The 25141-nt window shown below is 34.1% G+C and overlaps 1 protein-coding gene across 4 annotated transcripts in view; it reads left to right on the top strand.

The window, feature by feature from the left end:
* VPS13A (vacuolar protein sorting 13 homolog A) overlaps positions 1-25141 on the top strand; it is a 232063-nt gene that overhangs the window by 191749 nt on the left and 15173 nt on the right. For 2 of the 4 annotated variants that reach the window (XR_006889118.1, XR_006889119.1), the window contains exons 60-69: positions 3595-3708; positions 4812-4954; positions 6044-6125; positions 7237-7350; positions 7446-7521; positions 7609-7772; positions 8085-8130; positions 8242-8365; positions 14699-14813; positions 22759-22909. Coding sequence is in view for 2 of the 4 variants with exons in the window: in XM_046664753.1 (XP_046520709.1) it covers positions 3595-3708; positions 4812-4954; positions 6044-6125; positions 7237-7350; positions 7446-7521; positions 7609-7772; positions 8085-8130; positions 8242-8365; positions 14699-14813; positions 15008-15028 (999 nt within the window). In the remaining 2 variants the exon portion in view is untranslated. Of the gene's footprint in view, positions 1-3594; positions 3709-4811; positions 4955-6043; positions 6126-7236; positions 7351-7445; positions 7522-7608; positions 7773-8084; positions 8131-8241; positions 8366-14698; positions 14814-15007; positions 18257-22758; positions 22910-25141 lie in introns of those variants that run through there. The other 2 variants (XM_046664753.1, XM_046664752.1) reach the window with 2 other exon arrangements.

Genomic DNA, 25141 nt, shown 5'->3' with positions numbered 1-25141 from the left:
CTAGCAATGTTGAATAGAAGTGCCAAGAGTAGTCATCTTTGCCCTGATTCTGATCTTACAGGGAAAGCTTTCAGTCTTTCACCATTAATTATGATGTTGACAGTGGATTTTTTTGTAGATACCCTGTATCAGGTTGAGTTCTCTTCTGTTCCTAGTTTGTTGAGTATTTTTACCATGAAAATGTGTTGAATTTTGTCAGATGCTTTTTCTATATCTATTGAGATGATCATGTGGTTTTTGTTTTTGTCTAAGATAGTTTTATTGCATTGCATCTTAAAACAGCCTTGCATACCTGGGATAAATTTTGCTTGGTCCTGTGTATAATTTTTTGTATATATTTTCCTGAATTTAGTTTGCTAGTGTTTTGTTGAAGATTTTTGTGTTCATATTCATAAGAGATGTTGGTCTGTCGTTATAGACCCAACAGTATAGTAAATATATTATTTAATCAATTGCTTTTTAAGTCAGTTAAGAAAGGGAAAAGATTATATATTTATACTGTCTTTTATAATTTTGTGATTACCTTTACCACTGCTTTGTTACCAGTGAATATATTATCCCACTGCCTTCTTGCCTCCTTGTTTCTGCCAATAAGTCAACTATTAATCTTATGAGGTCCCCTTATATGTAATAAATTGCTTTTTTCTTCTCACTTTTAAGATTTCCTCCTTGTCTTGGACTTTCAGCATTGTTTTTTTGCTGTTATATATCTGTTTGTGAACTTCTGCATTTTTTACACTTGGAGTTCATTAAACTTCCTGGACATGTAGCTTACTGTTTTTCAATAAATTTGGGAAATTTCCAACCATTATTTCTTCAAATATTTTTTCTACTTCTTCTTCTGTCTTCTCTCCTTCTAATATAGTCACGTGTCCCTTAACGAGGGGAATATGTTCTGAAAAATGTATGGTTAGGTGTTGCCTCACTGTGTGAACATCGTAAAGTGTGCTAACACAAACCTAGATGGTACAGCCTACTACACACCTAGGCTTTATGGTACTAATCTTATAGGACCACCATCATATATGCGGTCCATCATTGACCAACGTATCATTATGCAGTGCATGACTATACCCCCATATTACCTATGTTAGTATGCTTAATGATGACCCACATTTCTCTGAGACTGTTCATTTTCTTCATTCTTTTTTCTCTCTTTCTTCCGATTGCATAATCTGTAACAGTTTATCTTCAAGTTCACTAATGAAGTGAAGTATTTGAATTTAGCATATAATGAAGCATTTAAACTTCTTCTATCAGTTCAGATACACTATTGAACCCTTCTAGTGAATTTTCCATTTCTTTTATACTTTTCAACTCCAGAATTTCTGTTTGGTTCTTTTTTTATAGTTTCCCTCTGTATTGATATTCTCTATTTGATATGACACTGTCATTATAGTTTCCTTTACTTCCCTAAATATTATGATTTCCCTTAGTTATTGGAACATATTTATAATGGTTACTTTGAAGTCTTTTTCTTTTAAATCCAATCTAGTCACTCTCACAGGCAGTTTCTGTTGCCTGCTCTTTTTCCAGCGTATGGATCATATATCCCTGTATCTTTGCATATCTTATAATTTTTGGTTGGAAACTGGACATTTTAGATAATACGTTGTAGCCACTGTGGGTCCTGAGGCTTGTTACTGTTATTAGTTTATTTCTTTAGTGACTGGCTGGATTATTTTATTGCAGTCTAGACCGCCACACCCCTGCCTTCCCCTGCAGTGTTAAGCCTCTGGTGCTGCTCCTCAGGGAGACGAAGATTTGCGGTACCCAGCTACCCTGGAATGACAGTGGTTTTGACAGGGCTCTCTTCATCTCTTCCCATGAGCACACCCAACTGTTGAACTCCACTCGTTGCGGGCTAGTTGCTCTATTTTTTTCAACAGTGCCTCAGGGCATAAATTACTGTACAGACTAATCCACTCAAATTTGGGCTGCTTTGAAGGACTTGATTTGGAGATTAGTGCTTGAAATATCTGACCTGGGAGGACTCTTCTAAATTGTCTCTTTCCCCACTTCTCTCATGAAAACTTACAGGCCTACAGTTTAGCCTGTATCTTTGTTTTTTTGGCTTTTTGGTGTGTTTTTTTTAAGGATTGGCACCTGGGCTAACAACTCTTGCCAATCTGTTTTTTTTTTTTCCCTGCTTTATCTCCCCAAACGCCCCCTGTACACAGTTGTATATCTTAGCTGCAGGTCCTTCTAGTTGTGGGGTGTGGGGCGCCGCCTCAACGTGGCCTGACGAGCGGTTCCATGTCCGCGCCCAGGATCCGAACCCTGGGCCGCCACAGCGGAGCACGCGAACTTAACCGCTCGGCCACAGAGCCGGCCCCTGTATCTTCGTTGAGTCAATGATTTTCTTCCCAATTACCCTTCACCACAAAATCCACTGTTTCCTAAAGGACTCTTATGGTTGAACTTCTTCACACTCTGTTGTAAATGAAGTCAATTTCTTTGGGAATAGATTAGGAGCTACTTTAAAGTCTACCTGCCCCCCAGCAAAATCTCTGAACCAGAGTTTTGGAGCTGGGGGTGAAGCAAGGGTGATCAGAGCCCCAATATTCTAAGTGGTGTCACACTCAGGTAGAGCACTTGTTTCATGAGTAGAGACTGGACAGAAGAAGGCAGCTCCTACGTTCCGTGTAATTTAGCCTCAGCGGCTGATCGGTGGGGATAGGGTGAGAAATGCTGACATCCTGTGCCTTCTAGGAAGAGTCCTCCAATTGGAGTCTGGCCATAGAGGGAGCTCTGTGTGTACCAGTCTTGAGTGGAGTTGTGGCTTGTTGAGCTGAGAGTGGGAATTGAGAGAATGGTCCTTGTTCAGATGCCGCAAACTTCCTTTTCTTACGAAATTTTTGTAGATTAATAGATGTTTCATTTGCTTATATCCTTAGGACCATTCATAGAGGCCTTAAATGTTTGTTTTTTAAATACATTTTACCAGTTTTGTTGGGGAACTGGCCTAAAGAGCTTCTCACACTATCATCCCAGAAGTCAATTTCCAAATACACTTTTAGTAAGACTCTCATTTTGATGATTTTGTTAATAAGTTAAAATGTGAATCTTGGGCCATTTCTCAGCACATAGAAGTAACTTTGATTTGTGAGTGTTGGAAGAGAAGTACTGTTGATTATCAAGAATGAAAGCACTAAAGCATTTCGTGCAAAATTATTTCCACTGCCTTCCCCTTTTTTGACTGTATTACCAGCCTCTGTAGATGTCAGTAAGGCATTTATCAAAAAGCTACAAGTGAACTATGATTGTATTTAAAAAAATAAATGTTTCTAAGAAAGTGTTGATGGATTGGATCAGTGGCCTTTTGGAATAAAATCTATGGTCACATGAAGAAAAGCTTAGTGTCTTTTAATGGATTGTATGGAAACATAGAAGATATGCTTATCAGTTTGTGAGTGACAGAACTTTCCTGACAACAGAGATGTTAGTTTCCCTTCTGAGGCAGTATCTTTCCATCCATGAGCAGTGTTGAATCTGGATATTATAGGGGACTCTTCTGCAGTGTGTGAGCTATTGGCTTAAATACCTCATTCAGATCGGTCCCACAAGTTTTTAATATTTTATGTTCCTTTGTAGATTGAACTTTTTCATAAAGATATAGAAGCTTTCCAAGAAGAATATAAAACAGTTTCATCGGTAGATTCATCACAAGTCAGTCTCTATGAATATTTTCATATATCTCCTATCAAGGTAGGGGAAAGACAAGTCATTTTCATTATCCTTGATAATCTAGGTAATAACAAATCAACTTGATCAGTTTGGGGGAATATAGCATTTAAATTATGTTCTTTAGTAGTATATAAATTCTGTAACTTCTCAATTACAAATGTAAATAAATAGCAAAGGAATAATCCTTTTAAATTTTTATTTGTACTTATAATAATTTTTCACCATGTGGAAGTCATAGTGGAACCACCTACAGCATGTGTTTGTATGTTTATATCTTGACCTAACATTATGTTACCTTAGTTTTCTGTTAGGGTGTTTATGACAATTTTCAAAATTTTGTGTATGACATATATATAACTATTTTTTTAATTGAGGTATAATTGACATATAAGATTCTATTAGTTTCAGGTGTGCAACATAATGATTCAATATTTGCATATGCTGCAAAATGATCACCACAGTAATTCTAGTTACCATCCATCACCATACAGTGTTACAAATTTTTTTCTTATAATGAGAACTTTTAAGATTTACTCTCTTAGCAACTTTCAGATATGCAATATGGTATTGTTAACTCGAGTATATGTTTTAAATTAATTTATAAAGTAACTTTGATTTAAGAATTGAAGATTGAATGGAAGTAAATGTAAGTTCTTAACACAAAGTTTCTATGAGTTACATATTACTTGAAAAATTATTGTACAACTATATCTACAGTATGTATATGCATACAATACAAAAGTGCTTTTTAACTGGCTTCACCATGCTAACTTAATTCTAATAGTTGAAACATTCACTTTTGGAGATATTTGAGTTATTTCCAACAACTTCAACTTCTAGATTTTAAATGTTATTAAAAGGTATGTAAAAATTAGTATGTTCCTAGGTTCACTAAAAGAATTGAAGTAAATATCATATAATCTTACATTGCTGAATTTAAAATTTTAAAAGAGCTGTACTAGATTTTAAATTCCTTTAACTTTCACTTATTAATTTTGGCATAATCCGGATAACTTTGAAGTCTTATTTATCATGTACTGAATTTAAAATGAGATTAAATTTTAAAAGTTAAAATTGTCATTGTGAAGATAGTGCTTTCAATATTTATTTCTTTCTCTCTTTAGTTGCATTTAAGTGTTTCACTGAGTTCGGGTAAAGAAGCTAAAGATTCAGAACAACATGGAGGGCTGCTTGCAGTTCATTCTTTAAATCTGTTACTGAAGAGTATTGGTGCCACTCTTACAAATGTACAAGATGTAGTTTTTAAGTATGTTTAATATTCAAGTCTATAAATTAGTGAAATGTCCATTTTATATTTACCTCAAAATTTTATAAGTGAAAAAGTGTGTAAAGTACATTGCATATCATAGGCAAAATATAGTTTTTGCTGTTAAATGGAATGTAATTTAAGTAACATATTACTTGCTAACCCTTAACTACTAAATAACGGAATAGTTATTAAATAATTTCCTTAAGAAAGAGGGACAGTGGCCGTGCAAGTTTGTGCAATTTGTGAGGCCCTTCTGGCCTAGGAAAGGATCCCTAAGAAGCTGTGTGTGCCCTAAGGTGTGGTGTCTAAAAGATGTGGTGCTTAAAACTTACAGCTTCAAGGCCTACAGGATCAAGACTCTTCAAAGCATTTGTGACTAGAATAAAATGAATGCCATGATAGTGAAAATGAAAGGATCAGTTTAAATGTTAGCATCAAGAATTTACGTTTTAATGTGAGTCATAATGGAAGCTCTTAGAGCATCTGACCAAAGAGACTCAGAGTCTGAGGGGGACCTTTAGATGAGAGTGACTTTTTCAGGTAGCACCTAGAACTGTTACTAAGAGCAGTAGTAAGAATCAGTCAGTCCAGTGAGAGGTAACTCCAGGACATGCTGTGAATAGATTATAAGTGAATCAATCTTGATTCCTCAGCTGTCAGCTGATCAGGGAGGACCTGCAGCAACTGAACTCTGGCCATTCTTGAGCAGCCTCTTCCATTTATCTCCGTGTGTCAAACAGTTTCTGTGTGGGCCATAATAGGACAGAGTTGAGAAATACGGTTCATGTCCATGAGTGGGAAACTGGAGGTCTCTGCATCTCCTAAATTATGTGAAAATGTGTGTATATATTGACAGCTTTTCCGAGGATAAGATCCATAGCTTTTATCAGATTCTTAGAGGGTTCTTTGATCAGAATGTGCAGAGATGTATGTAAAAGAGTAGATTTTCTGATTGGCATGGGAAAATGTACTAACAGGAAAGATTTGTAGGCAAATTCTAAAGAAAATAAAATTATTCATTAATATTAAAAACATCCTCTTTCCTTTTTTCCACACACGCAAACATTATTTATATATTTTTTTCAGGCTTGCATTTTTTGAACTCAACTATCAGTTCCATACAACATCTGAACTACAGTCTGAAGTAATAAGACACTACTCAAAACAGGTTTGTCTGAGATTGTTTCACAAAGGGACAAAGTGGTATAAAATAGTTAAACTGTATATGTCTGTATGCGTATAATGTAGATTTGGCAAGGAAGTGAAAAACCATTTTCAAAATTTTAAAACATGAGTTTTTTCCCCTCAGAATTGTAGAAAGAAATTGAGCCCAGCTCCATTTCCATTTTTGTCCTATTTTTTAGCCACTGACAGAAATCTTTCCTGGACAGAAATATTTCCTAGGCATAAATCTTTAAATAAAATATTAACTAAGTAATTCACCACACTTACTTAAAAAAAAAATAGATTCAAGGGAAACTATTTATTAGTAACTAACTGATGAACATAGGATACTTTTTAATGTAATTGAGTTGTTGAGTCAGCTAGATACGTTATCTTAGTGGGGTTTTTTTCCGCCTCTAGACAGACTCCTGTATTGTACGATATAACTTATTGAGTATCTGAGGCAGCTGTTGTATAGTGGACAGGTCACTGAGCTTGACCTAAGAGGTCTGGATTTGGATCCCAGTTTTGCTGTTTACCCATTGTGTGACCCTGGGCATCCTTTGACACATGTGTTTCTCTAGCTTTTAAAATCATGGTGGTAATCACTGTCAAACGTAGTTGTAAAAGTGAAAGCATTTTGAATATTCTAAAGCTTTATGTAACTATCTCATATTATTTCCAATATTCTAACACCAAATTGCTTTTTGAAAATGAAGACTAGTGGGGCTGGCCTGATGGCATAGTGGTTAAGTTTGTGCACTCTGCTTCAGCAACCCAGGGTTCACAGGTTCAGATCCCAGGTGCAGACCTAGCACTGCTCATCAAGCCATGCTTTGGTGGCATCTCACATAAAATAGAGGAAGATTGGCACAGATGTGAGCTCAGCAACAGTCTTCCTCAAGCAAAAAGAGGAAGATTGGCAACAAATGTTAGCTCAGGGCCAATCTTCCTCACAAAACATAAAAATATAAAATGAAAATGAAGACTAGTGATGAATAAGGTGATAATGATTTAGGTGTTGAAATAAAAAAACTGGATATGTGTACTAGATATAAGAAAAAAGTATTAAGTCTGATCATCCAAATTGATTAAAGTTCGTATTTCATTTTTAGGCCATTAAGCAGATGTATGTACTCATTCTTGGACTTGAAGTTTTGGGAAACCCTTTTGGCTTGATTAGAGAATTTTCTGAAGGTGTAGAAGCATTTTTTTATGAACCTTACCAGGTAAGATAGTTATCCTCATTTATAGCAATAAGTTCACCTTTAACAGTAAATATAACATTATTTGTTTTTGTTTTTGGTTTTTTTTGACCCTTTAGGGAGCCATTCAGGGTCCTGAAGAGTTTGTGGAGGGAATGGCACTAGGACTGAAGGCACTAGTTGGTGGAGCTGTTGGTAAGAAACAGAATGCCTACTGAGTAGGATTATGCTAGAAAGTAATGATATATTTGCTCTTATTAAAGATACTGTAACTTCTGCTAGGTGGATTAGCTGGTGCTGCCTCCAGAATCACCAGTGCTATGGCTAAAGGGGTAGCAGCTATGACTATGGATGAAGACTACCAACAGAAGAGAAGAGAAGCCATGAATAAGCAGCCAGCTGGTCTTAGAGAAGGCATCACTCGTGGAGGAAAAGGCTTAGTTTCTGTAAGAAATTTCCCAGGGTTGTGAACATTTTAGGGAATATCTTTTAAAGCCACATTCTGTGAATAAGGAAATAGACATAGAACTTTGGCTTCTTCAAATATTATTTGGATATTGGAGGAACAGTAGGTTGTGGCCTATGTGAAATATGTCAGTAGCCTCCAAAAGCATTCAGGTTAAATAAAATAGTTAGTAATTATGTTAGTTCTTAGATGTCTAGAAAGCAGAGCTCCGTATTTTTTTGGTAAGCCAGATTTGGTGCTTCAAGGCATTGTGTGAAAGTTTTATAAATTTTCACTTGTCCTTTCCCTTTAGGGTTTTGTAAGTGGCATAACAGGAATTGTTACAAAACCAATCAAAGGCAAGTATGATAGTTCCTTCGGGTGATATATATTACCAAGTCTTTCACAAGTTGATTCTATTTTCATTCTTCATCCAATTGTCTAAAACGTTGTCTTTTTTTTCTTTCTAGGAGCTCAAAAAGAAGGGGCAGCTGGTTTCTTTAAAGGTGTTGGGAAAGGTTTAGTTGGAGCAGTGGCAAGGCCAACAGGAGGCATCATAGACATGGCTAGCAGTACGTTTCAGGGAATAAAAAGGTAAATTCTCTTTGATGTAGGATATGAGTAAAATGCTTAAACCACAAGAAATGAAATACATCTGTTTGGCTCAAGGCACTTAGTTATGAACCCTACACTATAGCAAGTTGCATATGATCTTTCTAATTCCTTTCGATAGTTTTAAGTTGTTGCCGTTGCATCATTTCAACTTTATAGAGTTCTCCTTTATTTGTCATTTCTTCCCAGGTGTCTTGGCAGGAAAGGTTTAGCAAGTTAAGCAAGCTTTTCAGTTATATTGATTGATATACATTACAATAATGGAATGCTATATGTCAGTTATAAAATTAGCAAATGTAATATTCTGTCTCCTATTTTGAGAAATAAAGAATGGCATTTTATATTCCTAGTTCAAACTCACCCTGTGTTCACCCTTCATTTATGCTCTTATTTTGTTATGAAACATGACATCTGTTCCTTATATTTTTCTTCATTTGTACAATAATTTTAAAGCATGGTATCCCTTCCTCCAAATTAAATTTAGCTTAAGACTGAAATTTACTAAGTGCATTATTGTTATCTGTTCTAGAAATTTGCAACACATACAATGATTGATTAAATTCATGCTAATGAGACCTGATTTAGAAAATAGGTGGGTGGATATCTCCCTAATCTGTTTCCTTTGGTATTGTCTCTTGCTTCCTGCTCTATAGGGGTAAGTATTGTCATCCTATGAGCTGCTCCTCTTAAGTCAGTATTTCATACTCCTTACCATAATTGGATGTTTCCAGTTTTGTAATTTAGAATTAGGATGAGAAAAAAAGTTTGTCTCTTCTACCTGTAACTAGTTTCACACATATAATGTGTTGAGTTGTAGTCATTAGAGAAACTCAAAAGTCAGTGAAACATGAGGAGTTCAAAATGTGTAGGGCTGGCCCCATGGCTTAGTGATTAAGTTCAGTGTGCTGTGCTTCAGAGGCCTGGGTTCACAGGTTCAGATCCTGGGCACAGACCTACACCACTTGTCAGCCATGCTGCGGCAGCCACCCACAAAATAGAGAAAGATTGGCAGCGATGTTAGCTCAGGGCAAATCTTTCTCAGCAAGAAAATTTTAAAAAATATGTAGAGAGCTAGGCAGGTATCTGTTCAGAGCTGCTATAATAACTTTCCATTTATCTAAAAACCTTATAATCTATACCCAGCTACATTACCTTTAAGGATTAACAGCAAAATAAAACATTTTTAGAAAAAAATAAGACTAGGAACTATTAAAGGACATACTTGTAAAAGGACACTGAAACCAGAAAGAAGTGGGTTATAAGAATCAAATGTAAAAATATAAATTGGTAGATAAAGCTAATTGAACTGTATAAAAACAGCTTTGGAACCAAAATATTAAAAATAATGAGATGCAATTTGAAGGGAATAATTGGCATTAAGCATTTTAATTTCATTTCTGAAGAAGATATACTATTTATTTTATATATATATCATATATATTATATATAGTAAATATATACACACACACATATACGCATACACACACACCATATATACTAAAGAGGATTACTACATAACATCAGATGAAACAGACTGTAAGGCAAAAAACAGGAAAGCATTATTTTAGATAAATAAGATAATTAGTTAATGATAAAAAGAACAATTAACCAAGAAGATAATAACAATTTTTAATTTATCCTCAACTCACAATAGCCTCAATCTTTGTAAAGCAAAAATGATAAAATTACAAAAACTTTCCAGATCTTCAATAATGGTGTAAGAATCTAACATTTCTTTCCATAATTGATAGATCAGGAAGACAAAATAAAAGTAAATAAATGATTTGAACACAGTTAACAAGTTTGATCTAATACACATATAAATATTTATTGATTCATTACATTTTAGGGAGCTTCTTATATGTCTAGATACTGTTTTACTCGCTGAAGAAACCCAGAAATGGACACAAGTGGCAAAGTTCCTGTCCTCATAGAGCTTGCATTTTTAGTGGGAGAATAATAGAAATAAGTAAACTGGTAAATAAATGATATGTTAAATGGTGAAAATGCTATATTTTTATATATATATAAGAAAATAATATATATTCTTATATATATAAGAATCATATATATTCTTATATTCATATATAAGATGTTCAGATATACATTCATGTATAAGATGTTCAGAGAAGCTTCACTGGTAAGGTTAAATTTGTGGAGAGATGTGAAGGAAGTAAGGGAGTGAGCCATGTGAGAAGAATGTCGTAGGCGGTAGGAACAGCAAGTACAAAGCCCTGATGCAGGAGGATGCATGGCCAGTGTACCTGGAGTAGATTGAGCAAAGGAAAAAGTGGGCAAAGATGTTCTCAGAGAATGAGCAAGGGATCAGATCATATAGGGCTTGGTAAGCCTCTGTAAGGATTTTAGCGTTTTCTTACGTAAGACAGGAAGCTATTGGAAGGTTTTGAACAAGAAGAATGATATAAACTGGCTGCTATATTGAGAATAAACCATAGGGGGACCAGGGCAGACATGGGAACACTTAAGAGGCTTTTGCAGTGATAGGAGAAATGATTAGACTAGGGTGATTAGACCAGTATAGGCTAGAGGTTGTAAGGAGGAGTCATGTTCTGCATGTATTTTGAAGGTGGTAGCAACAAGATTAGTTAATAAATTGGACGTGGCATATGGAAGAAAGAGTTCATCAAGGGCAATTCTAAAGTTTTTGTCTGAACCACTAGAAGGATAAAGTTGTCATTCCTTTTAGGGAAAGAGGGAATTCACAGTTTTGTTTTGAATATATTAAACTTAAACTATCTCCTAGATGTCCAAATGGAGACATTTAGTAGTTGTTGAGTATAGGAGTCTGAAGTTCAAGAGAAGGCTCCAAGCTAGAGTTAAAAATTAGAGATTCTTGAACCTATAATACGGTGTTTAAAGCCATGAGATTGGATGAGATAACCTAGGGAAAGAAAATGGAAAAGAGAGAAAAGAAGAGTTCCAAGGACTTGGCCTTCAAGCACAGCAACACGTAGAAGTTGGGGAAATAAAGAGGACCCAGGAAAGGGCCATTAAATGGAATGGCCATTAAAGTAAGGGGGATAATTGAGAAAGTGGTGTTCCAAAAGCCAAGAAACAGACAATCCTAGCTTGTACTGTTGTGTAAGAGAAAAGAGAACCCTCTCTCATGCATCTTGTGTGAGAGCACTATAAGTTTGATTTGAAAAGCAGGTGTGGGACTTAGAACAGAGAAATTGTTCCCCTTTCATCTTTGCAGTCCCTCTACCTGGAGTACTCTTCTCTCTGTTGTCAGCATGGTCACTTCCTTTATTCAAAACTTATCTTCCCAGTGAGGCCTTCCATGCCACCCTAAAATTTCAATTTATCCCCTACTCCTGCCCCGATACTTCGTATCTCTCTTCCCTCCTTTATTTTTCTTCTCTTTAGCTCTCATCACTATTTAATGCACTATATATTTTACCTTGTTTATTTGTCTTTCCTACCAGAATGTAAGTTTTGTGAATGCAGTGCCTCTTGTCTGTTTCCACAGCACTTAGAATACTGCTTGACATGTGGTAGTCTTTTTTTGCACTGAGATCATTGTAGAGTCACATGCAGTTGTAGGAAATAATGCAGAGAGACCCCTTGTACATGTATTATGTTTTCTATGGCTACTGTAACAAATTATCACAAAATTGATGGCTTAAACGATAGAAATTTATTCTCTCCCAGCTCTGGAGGCCAGAAGTGAGAAATCAAGGTGTCAGCAGGGCTGCACTGCTTCTGGAGGGAAGAATTTGCACCTTGCCTCTTCCAGCTTCAGGTGGCTACAGGCATTTCTTGGCTTGTGGCTGCATCATTTCAATCTCTGCCTTCATCTTCACATTCCTTCTCCTCTGTATGCCTAATCTGCCTCTGCCTCTCATGAGGACACTTGTGGTGGCATTTAGGGCCCACACAGATAATCCAAGATTATCACCTCATCTTGGAATCCTTAAGTTAATCATATCCACATAGACTTTACCATATAAAATAACATTCAGAGGTTCCAGGGATGGGAGCCTGATATCCTTGAGAACCACCATCCAGACCACCACATATATTTGGCCCAGTTTCCACAGTAGTAACATTTTGCAAAACTTTAACAGTATCACAACCAGGATATTGACATGATACAATCCACCAATTTTATTCAGATTTCCTCAGTTTGTACTCATTTGCTTGTGTGTGCACCAGTTTCATACGATTTTATCATTTTTGTATGTTTGTGTCCACCACCACAATGAAGATACTAAACAGTACCAGCACCACAAAAATATCTCATATTGCCCTTTTATAACCACATCTACCTCCCTCCCATATATCCCTGTAATCTATAATGCTGTTTTAAACACCTTAATATAGTCTACTTAAAATTGAGATATAATTCGCATACTATTAAAAAAATCACCATTTTAAAGTGTACATTTCAGTAATTTTTAGTATATTCACAAAGTTGTACAGTCATCACCGCTATCTAATTCTAGAGCATTTTCATCACCCGAAAAAGAAATCCTGTGCTTGTGAGCCGTCACTCAGCATTTCCCCTCTTGTCAGCCAACAGCAACCACTATTCTTCTTCCTGTCTCTCTGGATTTGCCTCTTCTGGACATTTCATATAAGTGGGATTATACAGTGTGTGTCCTCTTGTGGCTGGATTCTTTCACTTAGCATTATAATGTTTTCAGGGTTCATCCATGTCGTAGCATAAATGAGGACTCCTCTGTCCTAGAGAATGTTCCATGTGCACTTGAGAAGAATATGTAGTTTGCTGTTGTTGGAATTGAGTGTTTTATAGACGTTTTTAGGTCTAACTGGATGGTAGTGTTGTTCAAGTCTTCTATTTCCTTGCTGATCTTCTGTCTGTTTGGTATCCATTATTGAAAGTTGAGTATTGAATGACTATTATTGTTGAATCGTCTTTTTCTCTTTTCAATTCTGTCAGTTTTTGCTTCGTGCATTTGGGGGCTCTGTTGTTAAGTACTTATGTTTATAATTTTTATATCTTCTTGATGAATTGACCCTTTTCTCGTTGTGAAATGGCCTTCGTTGTGACTAATAAGAATTTTTTTGTTTAAAGTCTAATTTTTTCTGATCTTACTATAGCCATTCCAGCTCTCTTTTGGTTACTATTTACATGGTATATCTTTCTTCATCCTTTTACTTCCGACTTATTTATGTCTTTGACTCTAAAGTGAGTCTCTTGTGGACAGCAGATATTTTTTTATCCATTCTGCCAAATTCTTATAACTGGGGGATTTATCTATATCTGTGTGGCTATATATGTGAATATATTATGTGTAAGCTCTTAACTAATATTTGTTGAATGTGTGAATATTTGTTGAATGAATGAACAAATAAGTGGACCATTCACATGTAGGTCCATATAGTCAGAAATGTTAAATAAAATATTACAGTACCAAATTCAGCAATGTATATATGAATTTCAAACAAAACATATTGAGTCCAAGTAGAAATATGAGGGTATTTGAACATCAGAAAACCATGTAATGTAAGATTTATAACATTAATAGATTGAAGGAGATTAAACCACATTATTACAGCAATGACCAGGAAAAAAATCGTTACTTAAAATTCATTGCACATCCAAGATTTTCAGAAACAATAATAGAAAAAGAGCTATAACAAGCAAACTAAGAGTAGAAATGAACTTACTTGGCTTGACAAAAGTTGCCTTTTAAAAAGGAAAGCAAAAGCATTGCTAATATCTGTACATCATGGAGAACTCTTAACAGCTTTCCTTTTAAAGTTAGGAATGAGACAGGGATGCCTACAGTCCCTCTGGTATTTAGCATTGTACTGGAGGAACTAGACAGTATATAGTCATGGACTGCATAGCAATGTTTTGGTCAACAACGGAGTACATGTACAACAGTGGTCCCATAAGATTAGTAGCATAGAGCCTGGGTGTGTAGTAGGCTATACCATCTAGATTTGTGTGAGTACACTCTATGATGGTCACTCAGCAACAAAATTGCCTAACGATACATTTCTCAGAACGTATCCCCATCATTAAGTGACACATGACTGTAGTAAGAAAGAAAAAGAAATTGAAGGTCTTAAAATGGAAAAGACAAAAGCAGTATTCATCATTTGCTGATTCTCTGATTATTGTCTACAAGAAAGTCCAAGAGAATCTATAAACAAACTTTACAATTCTGTGTTTTTCTGGAGAACTTAGTCATAAAGACAAATTTTAAATAGAGTAATAGACTTACTTTATCCAAAAGAAGATCCTTTTTAGTAGTTGCATTTCAAAGTTACTTATGAGTTTTTGAATAATTTTTAAAATCAAGTTATATTTTTTCTCCCTAGAGCTACAGAGACTTCTGATGAAGTGGCGAGTCTGCGACCTCCTCGATTCTTTAATGAAGATGGAGTTATCAGACCTTACAGGTTGAGGGATGGCACTGGAAATCAAATGTTACAGGTGGGTGAAAAATATCTTATAAATTAAGATTAGTCAAGTTAACTTTTTTAAAAGTAGCTATATAATGCTTTAAATATATGTCAGATTATTTAGGCTTTTATTGGTTTTCTTTAATTCCATTTGTAAGTGTCTTATGTTTACTTAGGTTTTAATGTACATTTATTTACTATAAGATTTTTTTTTCTTTTTTACAGGCATCAAAAAGTTTGATATGAAAACAGTTAATGCATGACTTTGCAAGTGAAAGCCAGCAGTAGATTTTAGTCTTAAAATTTATAGACTACGTACAGCTGTTTCAGTATTTTGAATACAAAGGAAAGCTTTTGTATTGGTAACTTTTTGTATAGGATTTTTAGTGAATATGATCTTTTTATAGGCTATTCTTAGTTGTGTACTGGATTTGCTCGATTTATTGAAAGCTCTTGTGCCTTTTGTACCCTCATAGTTGGTGGTACACATTTAGTCAATTAGACCATTTCTGTTTATCAAACCACTAGTAGCTTTTTTTGCCAGATATAGCCCTCATGTCCAATTAGGCATGGATAAGGAAAAATCTCAGGACCACTGCTGTTGCAAATTCTTGGGTTCTTATGTTTTTCTTTTGAAGATGCTTAAGTGGCCATGACCCTCTTCCTGCTTTATGCTTGTGTAGTCTGTTTGAAACTTTGTAGAATTTGATAAGCAGTTCACATGAAAGCCAACATCTTTTAGTAAGAAGAATTAGCTTTTGGAACAAACGACTTTCTTACTTTGTACATGGGACTTTTTAAAATCTGGATTCTAGTGTAGGTAATTTACATCATAATAGGTTATACTGATTTAAAGTCGTCTCTGTGTTTAGCTGTGGAATACTAAATTAAATCATTTGTTTGAAAACAAACAAGGAGTCATTATGTTGTATAGACTTGAAAATATTCATGATAATAATAAACTGTGGGGATATGATCCTTCTTTTATAGCCTTGGTATTATAAATATTTCATCTTTAGAGTGAAGAGGGTAAAGATTTGAAACTTTAATATTTTACCCACTACATCCAGAGTATATAATTTCACATAAAATGTACTTCCATCTAATGTAGTAAAACATAACCATTGAGTAAATGTGCAATATTTAGTAAAGTGATTTTACAGTGTGTTTAAAATGTTTTTAAAGCATCAAAATAATTGTGTATTGGGATGCAACTGGCAATCTAGTGCTAAAGGACGTGTTTCACAGTCTCTACAATGACAGCATATTACTCTTTGGAAATGTTATGGAAGAAGTCACCTATGGTTAATACAATTGAACATATATTTCTGCTCAGTATTTGCCTTCCCTTGTTAGAACACAATTAGTGTGATACTGATATTTTACTAGACTGAAGTTAGCAAATCACCTTTTAGAAAACTAAAAATATTTCTTGAGAAATTATTTTAACAAACTTAGTATGAAGTAAGGATGAGTAGTGAGGAGAGGTTTAAAAATACATCCTCATTATTAGGGAACAGCTTATAATACGTAAGAAAGCCATGAGTTATCAAAAATTTCTTGTGGTTGATGTTTCAAGTAACAAGTAAATTTCAGTGACAAGTAAATTTATTCTACATTTTCATTGTTGTTTTCTGAAACTTTAAAACTTTGGGATTCAAAAGTCATGACTTTTGAGTGTATTTTTAAAGATGCATATTATTTTCAGTAGGCCAGTCTTAGCACTAATTAACTTAAGGAGCTGTTTAAATGACTAAAAACTCACAATCCTTGTCAGCCATTACTTGTGTTTCAGCAGGAACAATAAAACGCATGTTAGCTGGAATACCTGTGTCGATTCATCAGATGCTTTAGGCTGTTTCTGGTTAGCATTATTCTCTTACAGATATAAGAAGTGGGTTGTTGCTTTGGTGGTAATGGTGCTTTTTTGAATCTCAAAACTCTTCTGTATTATTAGCAAACACTTTAAAATCTGCAAATACCAGTATTGTGGAAAAGAAGTAGATAACATATAAACAGAATTTAAAATCTCATCTGCCTAGTTTTAACCTAAGTGATTTAACAATGGTGCCCTTAGAAAATGTTTAATACTTTCAAATGTTTCTCCTTTTATTTTCTGATTTTCTAGAAAAGGTACTCTGTGTTCACTAAGTTATATATGCCCATATATATAATTAAATATAAAATACACTCTTTCATTGTGTATCTAGGAAGTAGCACATTTTTATAGTGCTTCCTAGTAGTCAATTAAAGTTGCCTACTTAGAGAAATAGAATAATAATTCTAAGACATTCACAGAATATCTCACTGGTATCATCAAACTATTTTATACATTAAGTAAACCAACCAGTAGAGTTTAGTCTTAGGTCTATTAAGTTATGTAATATTATATCCATAATTACTGCCCTACTCAGAGCTGAAAAGTCTACTTCAAAATTATTCTGACTCCTTGAAAATTTCATAATTTTACATGTTTTCCAAGCAATTTGCCATACTTAACTAACCTTTGTGCTTTTCTTTTTTTTTTGACCATGCTTACAGAAAATTCAGGTCTACAGGGAGTGGATTATGATTCAAAGTAGCAGTAGTGATGATGATTATGATGATGATAATTAGTCAGATCTGATACGTTAAAATTCATGTTCTTTGTCATTTTATTTGGAATGTTTCATTAATGTGTTTTGTATGACTGCTATCATGATGCCCATATGTCCACTTTTAAGGCATTAAAATACTTTTTCCTTTTAAAATGTTTTCTGCACATTTTCAAAAAGCAAAATAATTACATTATTTAAGCACAGAAAAATGTATTTTACATTCAAAGTACAGCATACCATATGTTATAGCATTTGCTTGTATATATTTTGTGGCTTTATAATACAGTTAGTCTTTATTATTTAAAGTTAGACAAATTTTTTTTTAATGCTCACTAGTTTTATTTTAAATTATCTGCTTACTTGTTAGCAAAATGCCATTTTTGATGTTCTCTCTAAATTTTCTGGGCTATAATATAATGCTGTTGTGTGAAAAAAAAGAAAAAAGAAAAGAAAAAGAATAGTAATAGCCAGTCAATATTTTATATTTATTTAGCATTTTAAAAGTATTTTTCTCAAATTTCTTTTAATAATAAGAAACTTATATAACTTGAAGCACTATGAATTGTTGTTCTATTCCAAAAGCATGTAGATTGAACTACTACAATACGGAACATTCATGATGTGTCATGGAAGGTTAGCTAGCGAAATAATTTATAGTCTGAGAATGAAAAAAACATTCTTTGGTTTACTTTTTATTTCATTATATGTATGTACTTTTTGTGAAACAATGAACAAAGTTGGTTTTACAGTGAAGGGGAGGAAGAACATTTCCTTTACACTCTGAGTCCTTCTGGCTGGTCTGTGAACTAAATTGACATGGGACAGAATAACAGGAGAAAATCAAACAAAGCCTTATAACATGTGCACATGGGAGAGAACCAGGAAAACTGAGCAACTCGCCAAAATGGCAGAAGCTGTTACCTTAAATACTATCTTCAGCTAAAGACAAAGGAGGATGTTGGGGGTGGAGGGAGTCAGCTATGGGAGATGCCAGAAAAGCACAATAAATAAGAGTAAGGTTATTATGCAGGTTTAAGTCCTTGCCTTCTGCATTGACAGGAGTTTCTAGAGATAAGATCGTCCCCACTTCTTCGTGGTACAGAGAGGGAGACGTCTTTACACATGGAGGTTTCTCTTACAAATGTACATGTCTCTTACAAAGGGTAACTTCTTACTTGATTTTCAGAGCTTCTGCCTGTCTGCAGTTTCTCAAAAGTAACCAGCCCAAAATAATCCTCATGCCAAAGAGACGCATTTTAGGCTGGCCAGTTCTGATCCCCACAACAGTCAGTATATTTACATATTAACTTACATATCCATATGCTATATCCCTATAATAAAATGTTACAAGTTAGTTCAGGACATTAGAAGAATTTTTATAGTAAGCATAATTATGTATATTTTTTCTTGGTGATACTGAGAAAATGTTATCTATGTCTCTGAAAGATCAGTGAGTAAATCTGTTTTATGTTTTGTGTACTGGAGGGTTTTTTTGTTTTTAATTTCAACTTACATGAAACTGTCTTTTTCTGTTTTGCTAGTGTATCAGATGTACTAAAAAAAAACTCTCTAATAAGTGAATGACTGTTACAGTCTAATGTTTAATCCCTTATGATTGCTGTGCTTTTGGATCAACAAAGGAACATTTACCTTTGATGTATGTTAAGCACTTTGCTTATATTGAGTTTATATTAGATTGTAGTAAATACTTGCCTTAATTGTTCAACTTTTGGCTTAATTCATTCAGCCTGTGATTTCTGAGTCTCTTCTGATTCTTGTTTATCAAGATTTTATCGCTATTAAGTCATTGTTCTCAATTTTTTAGAAAATTATTACTTTAAACTTTTATTGATCTTACAGAAAAAGAAAACTGAAAAATTACCATCTCTTGAAATTCTACCTGCCTAACATTCATTCAAATTAAATACAAGTCAAAGTCGTGTATACTAGGACTAAGAAATATGTAAATGTCAAAGAATTTAATTGTTGTTTTCATCAAAATAGTATTCTTAGCTTTTTGGAGTAAGTAAATAAATGAAAACAGTGATCATTAAAATAGTCACTACTGGTTATCAATGACAATTTGTATTTGTCATGTACTCAGTGTTCTCTCACCCTTAGCCAAAATCAAACCAAGGCTGCTGCTGCTACTAGAAGCTATAAGGAGCAGAGCCTGTTGTTATGTATTATGTATGCCTGAGGAAGGAAAGGTCTGGAAATGTCTTCACTGGCTTCTTATATTCCACCTTTGCTAGGCACAAGGCCTTTCTAAAAGGGAAAATGCTAAAGCTCCTTGTTTGCAAGACATTTACTGAGTTTCCTGTGGTTCGCCTGTGACACTTAATTTTATGGTACTGGTTTCGTAAGGATCCTTAAGAATTTATCTGGAAAAAGTTCTGGATATTTCAGCAATGAGTTACCATTTTAATGAAAAGAAAATTGGAGGTAGGATTACATTTATTTTAAATCTCTTGAACAGTAAGAAGATTTAAAACAATATTCTAGTAACTAGTAAACTTTGTTCATGTGATCTTAAGAATTCATCATTCTTAAGTTTTTAGCCCTTAGAAATGAAATATGTTCTTTAACAGTGTAATTGCCCTTCTTCTTTCTGTTTCTGTTTTCCTGCCACAGTGAAATAATCTTTTCAAGCTTTTTTGACCAGAGGTATTAATTATTTTTCCACATTATGTGCTTTTATTAGAGAAAAAGTTAAGACTAAGAATTGCTCTATTGTTTTACATCAGTGTGTTCTTCATGGAGATGTAATATCTTCTTATTCCTCATCAAATGTAAAGAAAATAAGTTCAACTTTGGGGCTTTAATGAGATGAACAGTTCTTTTATTTGTTTATTAGGGGCTTTATAATGAATTAGAACTTTAAAAATGGAAGTATCCATCTAATAAGAAAGTCTAATGAGAAAGTTGTTTGAAAGATAATGTAATACCATACCTTTCCATATCCTTTAACTTTATTATATTCCAAATTTCTCCATGTTCATTGCTTGTGTGTAGAAAAGGGGAGAGAGGGTTCTTCTCTTTTCTCTAAGGGAGTAATTACTCATTCTTTATTGTCCTTTGTGTCTACTTGACACTTGAATGATATTGAAAACTGGCAAGAAGAAAAATTTATAAAAGTCCTGAAGTTGTGGGCACCTATCACCGTGAATAAATAACCGAAGTTTATAAGAGCCTCTGAATGAAATTAATTAGCGTTCACAGTGGATATAGATATAACAAATGTAAATCCAGAATATTATTGCTAAGTTTCAATATTCCTTATGGAAAAGGAGCTCAGAATAAATTTCTTTGTTTCTATATTTAAAAGAATAAAGATTTTATAAATTTTACCTTTTGAAATTGTTTAAAACACATATTGCTAAAATCCTGAGTGTTGATTTTAAGGTCATGTTATTAAAATTTACAGATGGAGCCATTGTAGATCTGTGACTAGGACATCAGTGTTCAACATGGAATATATGCTATTGTATTTACATCCCTACCTAGGTCATATACACTAAAGAATGATGACTACTGTAGTAGTTTGTCTGACGTAAGCCCTGTGGTGAAATTTTGTACTATACTTTCCTATAGTGGTGGGAGAAAGACCAGAAACAACCATCCCAACTGTTACGGAGTGGTTTTCTACTGCACCTTCAATCCTCTGTTTTTTGTTTTATAGATTTCCTGCAAATTTAGGAAATTTATTCTAATAGTCCAAAAATATTAAAAGTCCTATGGGGTCTAAATAAGATACACAGGTTATTCGTTTAGATCAAGTATTAATTATGATGGATATGGGAAAAGAATGTAAATTTTATTTATTATTCTATCCCTGCACCTTTGGGATGAATGGAGATCAATTAAATATGTCTAGATCATTAAGTTAATGTTTAATTTCAGTGGATGAATGTTTGAATTAATAAAGTACAGTGAGTACAGTCAACACTATACAAAACATTACAGAAAGTCCTGAATCAAAGAAGAATAAAACACATGATTTCAGATAAGTCTATGTTATGGAGCTAATTAGAATAGTTTATGATTCTCATATAAGGGTTTACGGTTTGTTTTGTTTTGATGTGTTAGACCATTTTCATATCCATAATTATCTCTCAGTCAGTGTGATAAATTTATTTAGCAGTTATTCTGTATCAACCAATATATGTAGCAACAGTGTACCTCCAAATGTCAGCTTTAAAATAAATGTTTAATAATTTTTAAAATCGGTTTTTAATGTAACCACCTTCATTGCATATACATATTCTAAGCGGTGAAATGGTAACAAAGATATGTACTAAGTTGCGTTGTGCCATTCCTCTAGATCTTGGGGAAACTTAAATATTTGAGCATTCAAAATATTATAATCATTGTGTTTTTTAAAAACAATCAAGATAGTCAGAGATTTAGCTAAGTATAATTCTTCTTAATTGGACATGCTTTGTTTTTCTACTGTAAATTATCATTTATCAATAACCTGTTAACTACATATGGCTACAGAGATTTCTGAATGTATGCAATAAAACTTAGGATTTCTATGAATTAAAAAAATTATAGAGACCTGCTGTTCATGGAAAAAGCTAAATCCGTCTTGTGAATCATTTAGCTAACATTGATTCTCAGTCTATGATTTTAGTATTTTACAGTGGATATGAAAATTTTCAAAAATTAAAGTAGATTATTTTCTACATTGTTAAAGTAATATATGCTCAGTAAAGAAAAGTTAGGAAACTATAAAGAAGAAAAAAATCCTGTCTCCCACCATTTACAGCATATGTCCCTTTTAAATTTTTTGTTCATGTGATTAAGATCTAAATCTAAAAGTTTGTTATATATTTTTTATTTTATTGTAAATTTTTATAAACAGAATTATTAACTTCTAAGAAAGATTTAAAAAGTAGCTCATTCATAGAATAATCCCAAATGTGGGAAGCCTGGTCTTTATTTCTGGAATATATAAATAGCCAGCAGAATCTTTCCCTTATTTTTATAGCTGATGTACAAGCTTTTTCTTTTTGACTGAACATATTTGTACCTTTTAACTCTTACCTATTTAAAAAATTTCTACCCCTTAAATAAATCTCGTCTTAAAATATGTGTGTGTGTGTGTATGTATGTATGTATGTATGTGTAATCCTTGTGTCTTTCATTGTGTGTGAATATTGACAATGGGCTGTCCCATGGAGGTAGTATATTCTTAACCATTTCAGATATTTTTAAACTTTATATTGTCTTTGAATCTCGTAAATCTCTTAAAAGGTCTCATAGATGCCATTATGTAAGTTGTTGTAGAAGGGAGGCTGTTTTTGTTTGTTGTATACTTCTTTTCTTTCAGAAATTACAGATGTTTATAATTAGCTTCAAACACTGCCTTAATAGCAATTGGAAGATAACTGCCTTCAGCCGACGTGGTCTTGCCCTTTACTTCGTGAGGAGAATTACAACTGATCTGGAAGAAAGGGCTTACCATAGGCAGTCAGATCACCAGAGTAGTGCCGAACACTCTTCCTGGCTTCGTCTGAAATTTTGAGTAAGTGGACAAGATCTAGGAGACAGAGGCTTATTGGATTTCACTCTTCACTTTGTAACTCTTCCTCTCCAGAAGCATACTTCTGAATGGGACGAGAAACCTGAAGAGAGCCAAATTCTGTTATCCAGGCAAATTAGAATTCTTGGCATCTCAGATAAAGCAGATCCCATGGAAAAGGATAGTACCTGTCCAACTTGTATACAATTGTCACACCTCGTTTATTAGTTTAGCACAAAACTCTTGAAGAGCCCTTGGCACGTCATTTTCGAAGGCCTATGCTTTTGAACATTGAGGAGTTAGTCCCACTAACCTTTTTTTGGACCAATAGAGTAATTCATGCCACTTAGAACCTTCCATTATTACATAGAAATACTTTTTGAATAAGTCTTTGAAATCATATCTTTTTCTGGAGGTGATGATTACACTTAGGGGAGGTGCCAGTTTTCTCTTTGCCTCAAGTATGGAACGAATTTTTTAATTCTCTTTTTAAATCCAGTACCTTGAATGAGACTGATTTGACTTCTAAATCTTTTTCAAAAGTTTGTCATCATTGCATCCCTTAAATTTGTAAATATATTAAGGAAAGCTACATACTATTTTAAAACTTGGTACACTTAACTTTAAAAGAAATCCCTAAATGTTAAGCTCAGGTAGGTTCAACTGAGTCTTACTCTCTTCTTATTCTGCTAAACAGGATGCAAATAGTGCTAAAACTCTGTAGTAGGTGTAAGTTTAGAAGGTCCTTAGCCTTTATTTAGGCCAAAGGTGCTAAATTGTAACCTGGGACTCAACCCATGACTTCTCTGCTGATGTGCTAGAGCTCTACCTTATAACTTCGCCTGGTTGCTTTGGACAGCACAGAGATTTTCAACATAAATTGAGCTTAGTAAAGCGCATTCAGACTTTTTTTAGCGTGTGCTCTAGCAGTAGTGTTAGAAGACTTTAGTATAAGTTCTGAAAAGTCTAGTTTTTTAATGGTCACATGTCCTATCAGAGAAAGGATGTTCTCTTGCCAAATGAAACAGTTCATTTTCAAACAAAGTTCGATCGGAGGCTACCTCCATTCATCTAAAAACAAAATTTAATGTGATCTAGGAAAGGAAGCACCATGTATACGTTTTTGTCAATTAACAGTCTTTAGTTATAAATTCAAATGAAATTGATATCCTAGTTCTGATGATGAGTCTAATGAACTACACTGCCAATTTTTCAGTGAAAATTTACCACTGTAAAGAACCCCATGGGAAGCAATGTGGAGAAACGTACATTTAGACATTCTGTGGTACTTTGAGTCTGAGGTTGTTTTAGAGGACTCATGGAGCTACTGTGTTGAAATACAAGTGTGGGAGGCTCGATATTTCATGTAAAGTTAACCTTTCTGGAATAAATTGCCAGGTTACTTTGGATTTTAAAGTTGTCAAAAGAATAAAGGTGTAATTATATATGTATAAATGAATTTTTGCTGAATGATTTGGTAGCATAGTTTATATGAATACAAAGAAAAAATGTAATGTCACGTGTTTATTCTTCATACAAGTATTTGTTAAACTCCTATTTGGTATGTGTTAGACATTCTTCTAGATCTTAAGGTTACAGCCCTGAAGAGAGTAGTCAAGTTTCCTGCTCATCTGTCATGAGCTTATAATTGTAGTGAGCTTTGTTATTCTGGTGATTGGGAATAAAACACGTGCCGTGTTAGAAGCCAACCCTGTAATGTTGGATCTTCACAGTGTCATTCCTGTTTGTTGACTAGCTGCCACATGCAAGGCTCTAAGGAACTGTAGGAATCAAAAGACACATAAGACATTCCCAGTCTTACAAAGAGATGATGATCCCCAAGTAGTACATGAAATTGAAGCATTGCAAGAGACATGCTACAGCTTGTGGGATACCTGAATCCATAGTCCAGTGAGCTGTTAAAATGGGATCCCACTGCATCTACTGCAATACATGTAGTTCTGTGCTGACTCATTTTGACAATAAAATTTATCTGAAATGCAGCAGTACCCTATGGCTCAGGGCCTGGGTTCTGGAACCAAGTAAACTTGAGTTCAATTCCAGCCTTTTCCTTTTATTAACTTTATAATCTTTTATTATGCTTTTCTGACTTGAATTTCCAGACTGTAAAAGGGAGATAATTGTAGTACGTAACAGTACCTTGGTGGTGTTGCTAGAATTAAAACAAGTGAGGTAATATATATGATTATTAGTACAATGTCTAATAAGAACTCA

This window comes from Equus quagga, chromosome 6 (genome assembly GCF_021613505.1).
Source record: "Equus quagga isolate Etosha38 chromosome 6, UCLA_HA_Equagga_1.0, whole genome shotgun sequence".
Classification (NCBI taxonomy): domain Eukaryota; kingdom Metazoa; phylum Chordata; class Mammalia; order Perissodactyla; family Equidae; genus Equus; species Equus quagga.
Note: the sequence above shows the minus strand (reverse complement) of the source record. Positions and strands in the feature narration are given on the sequence as shown.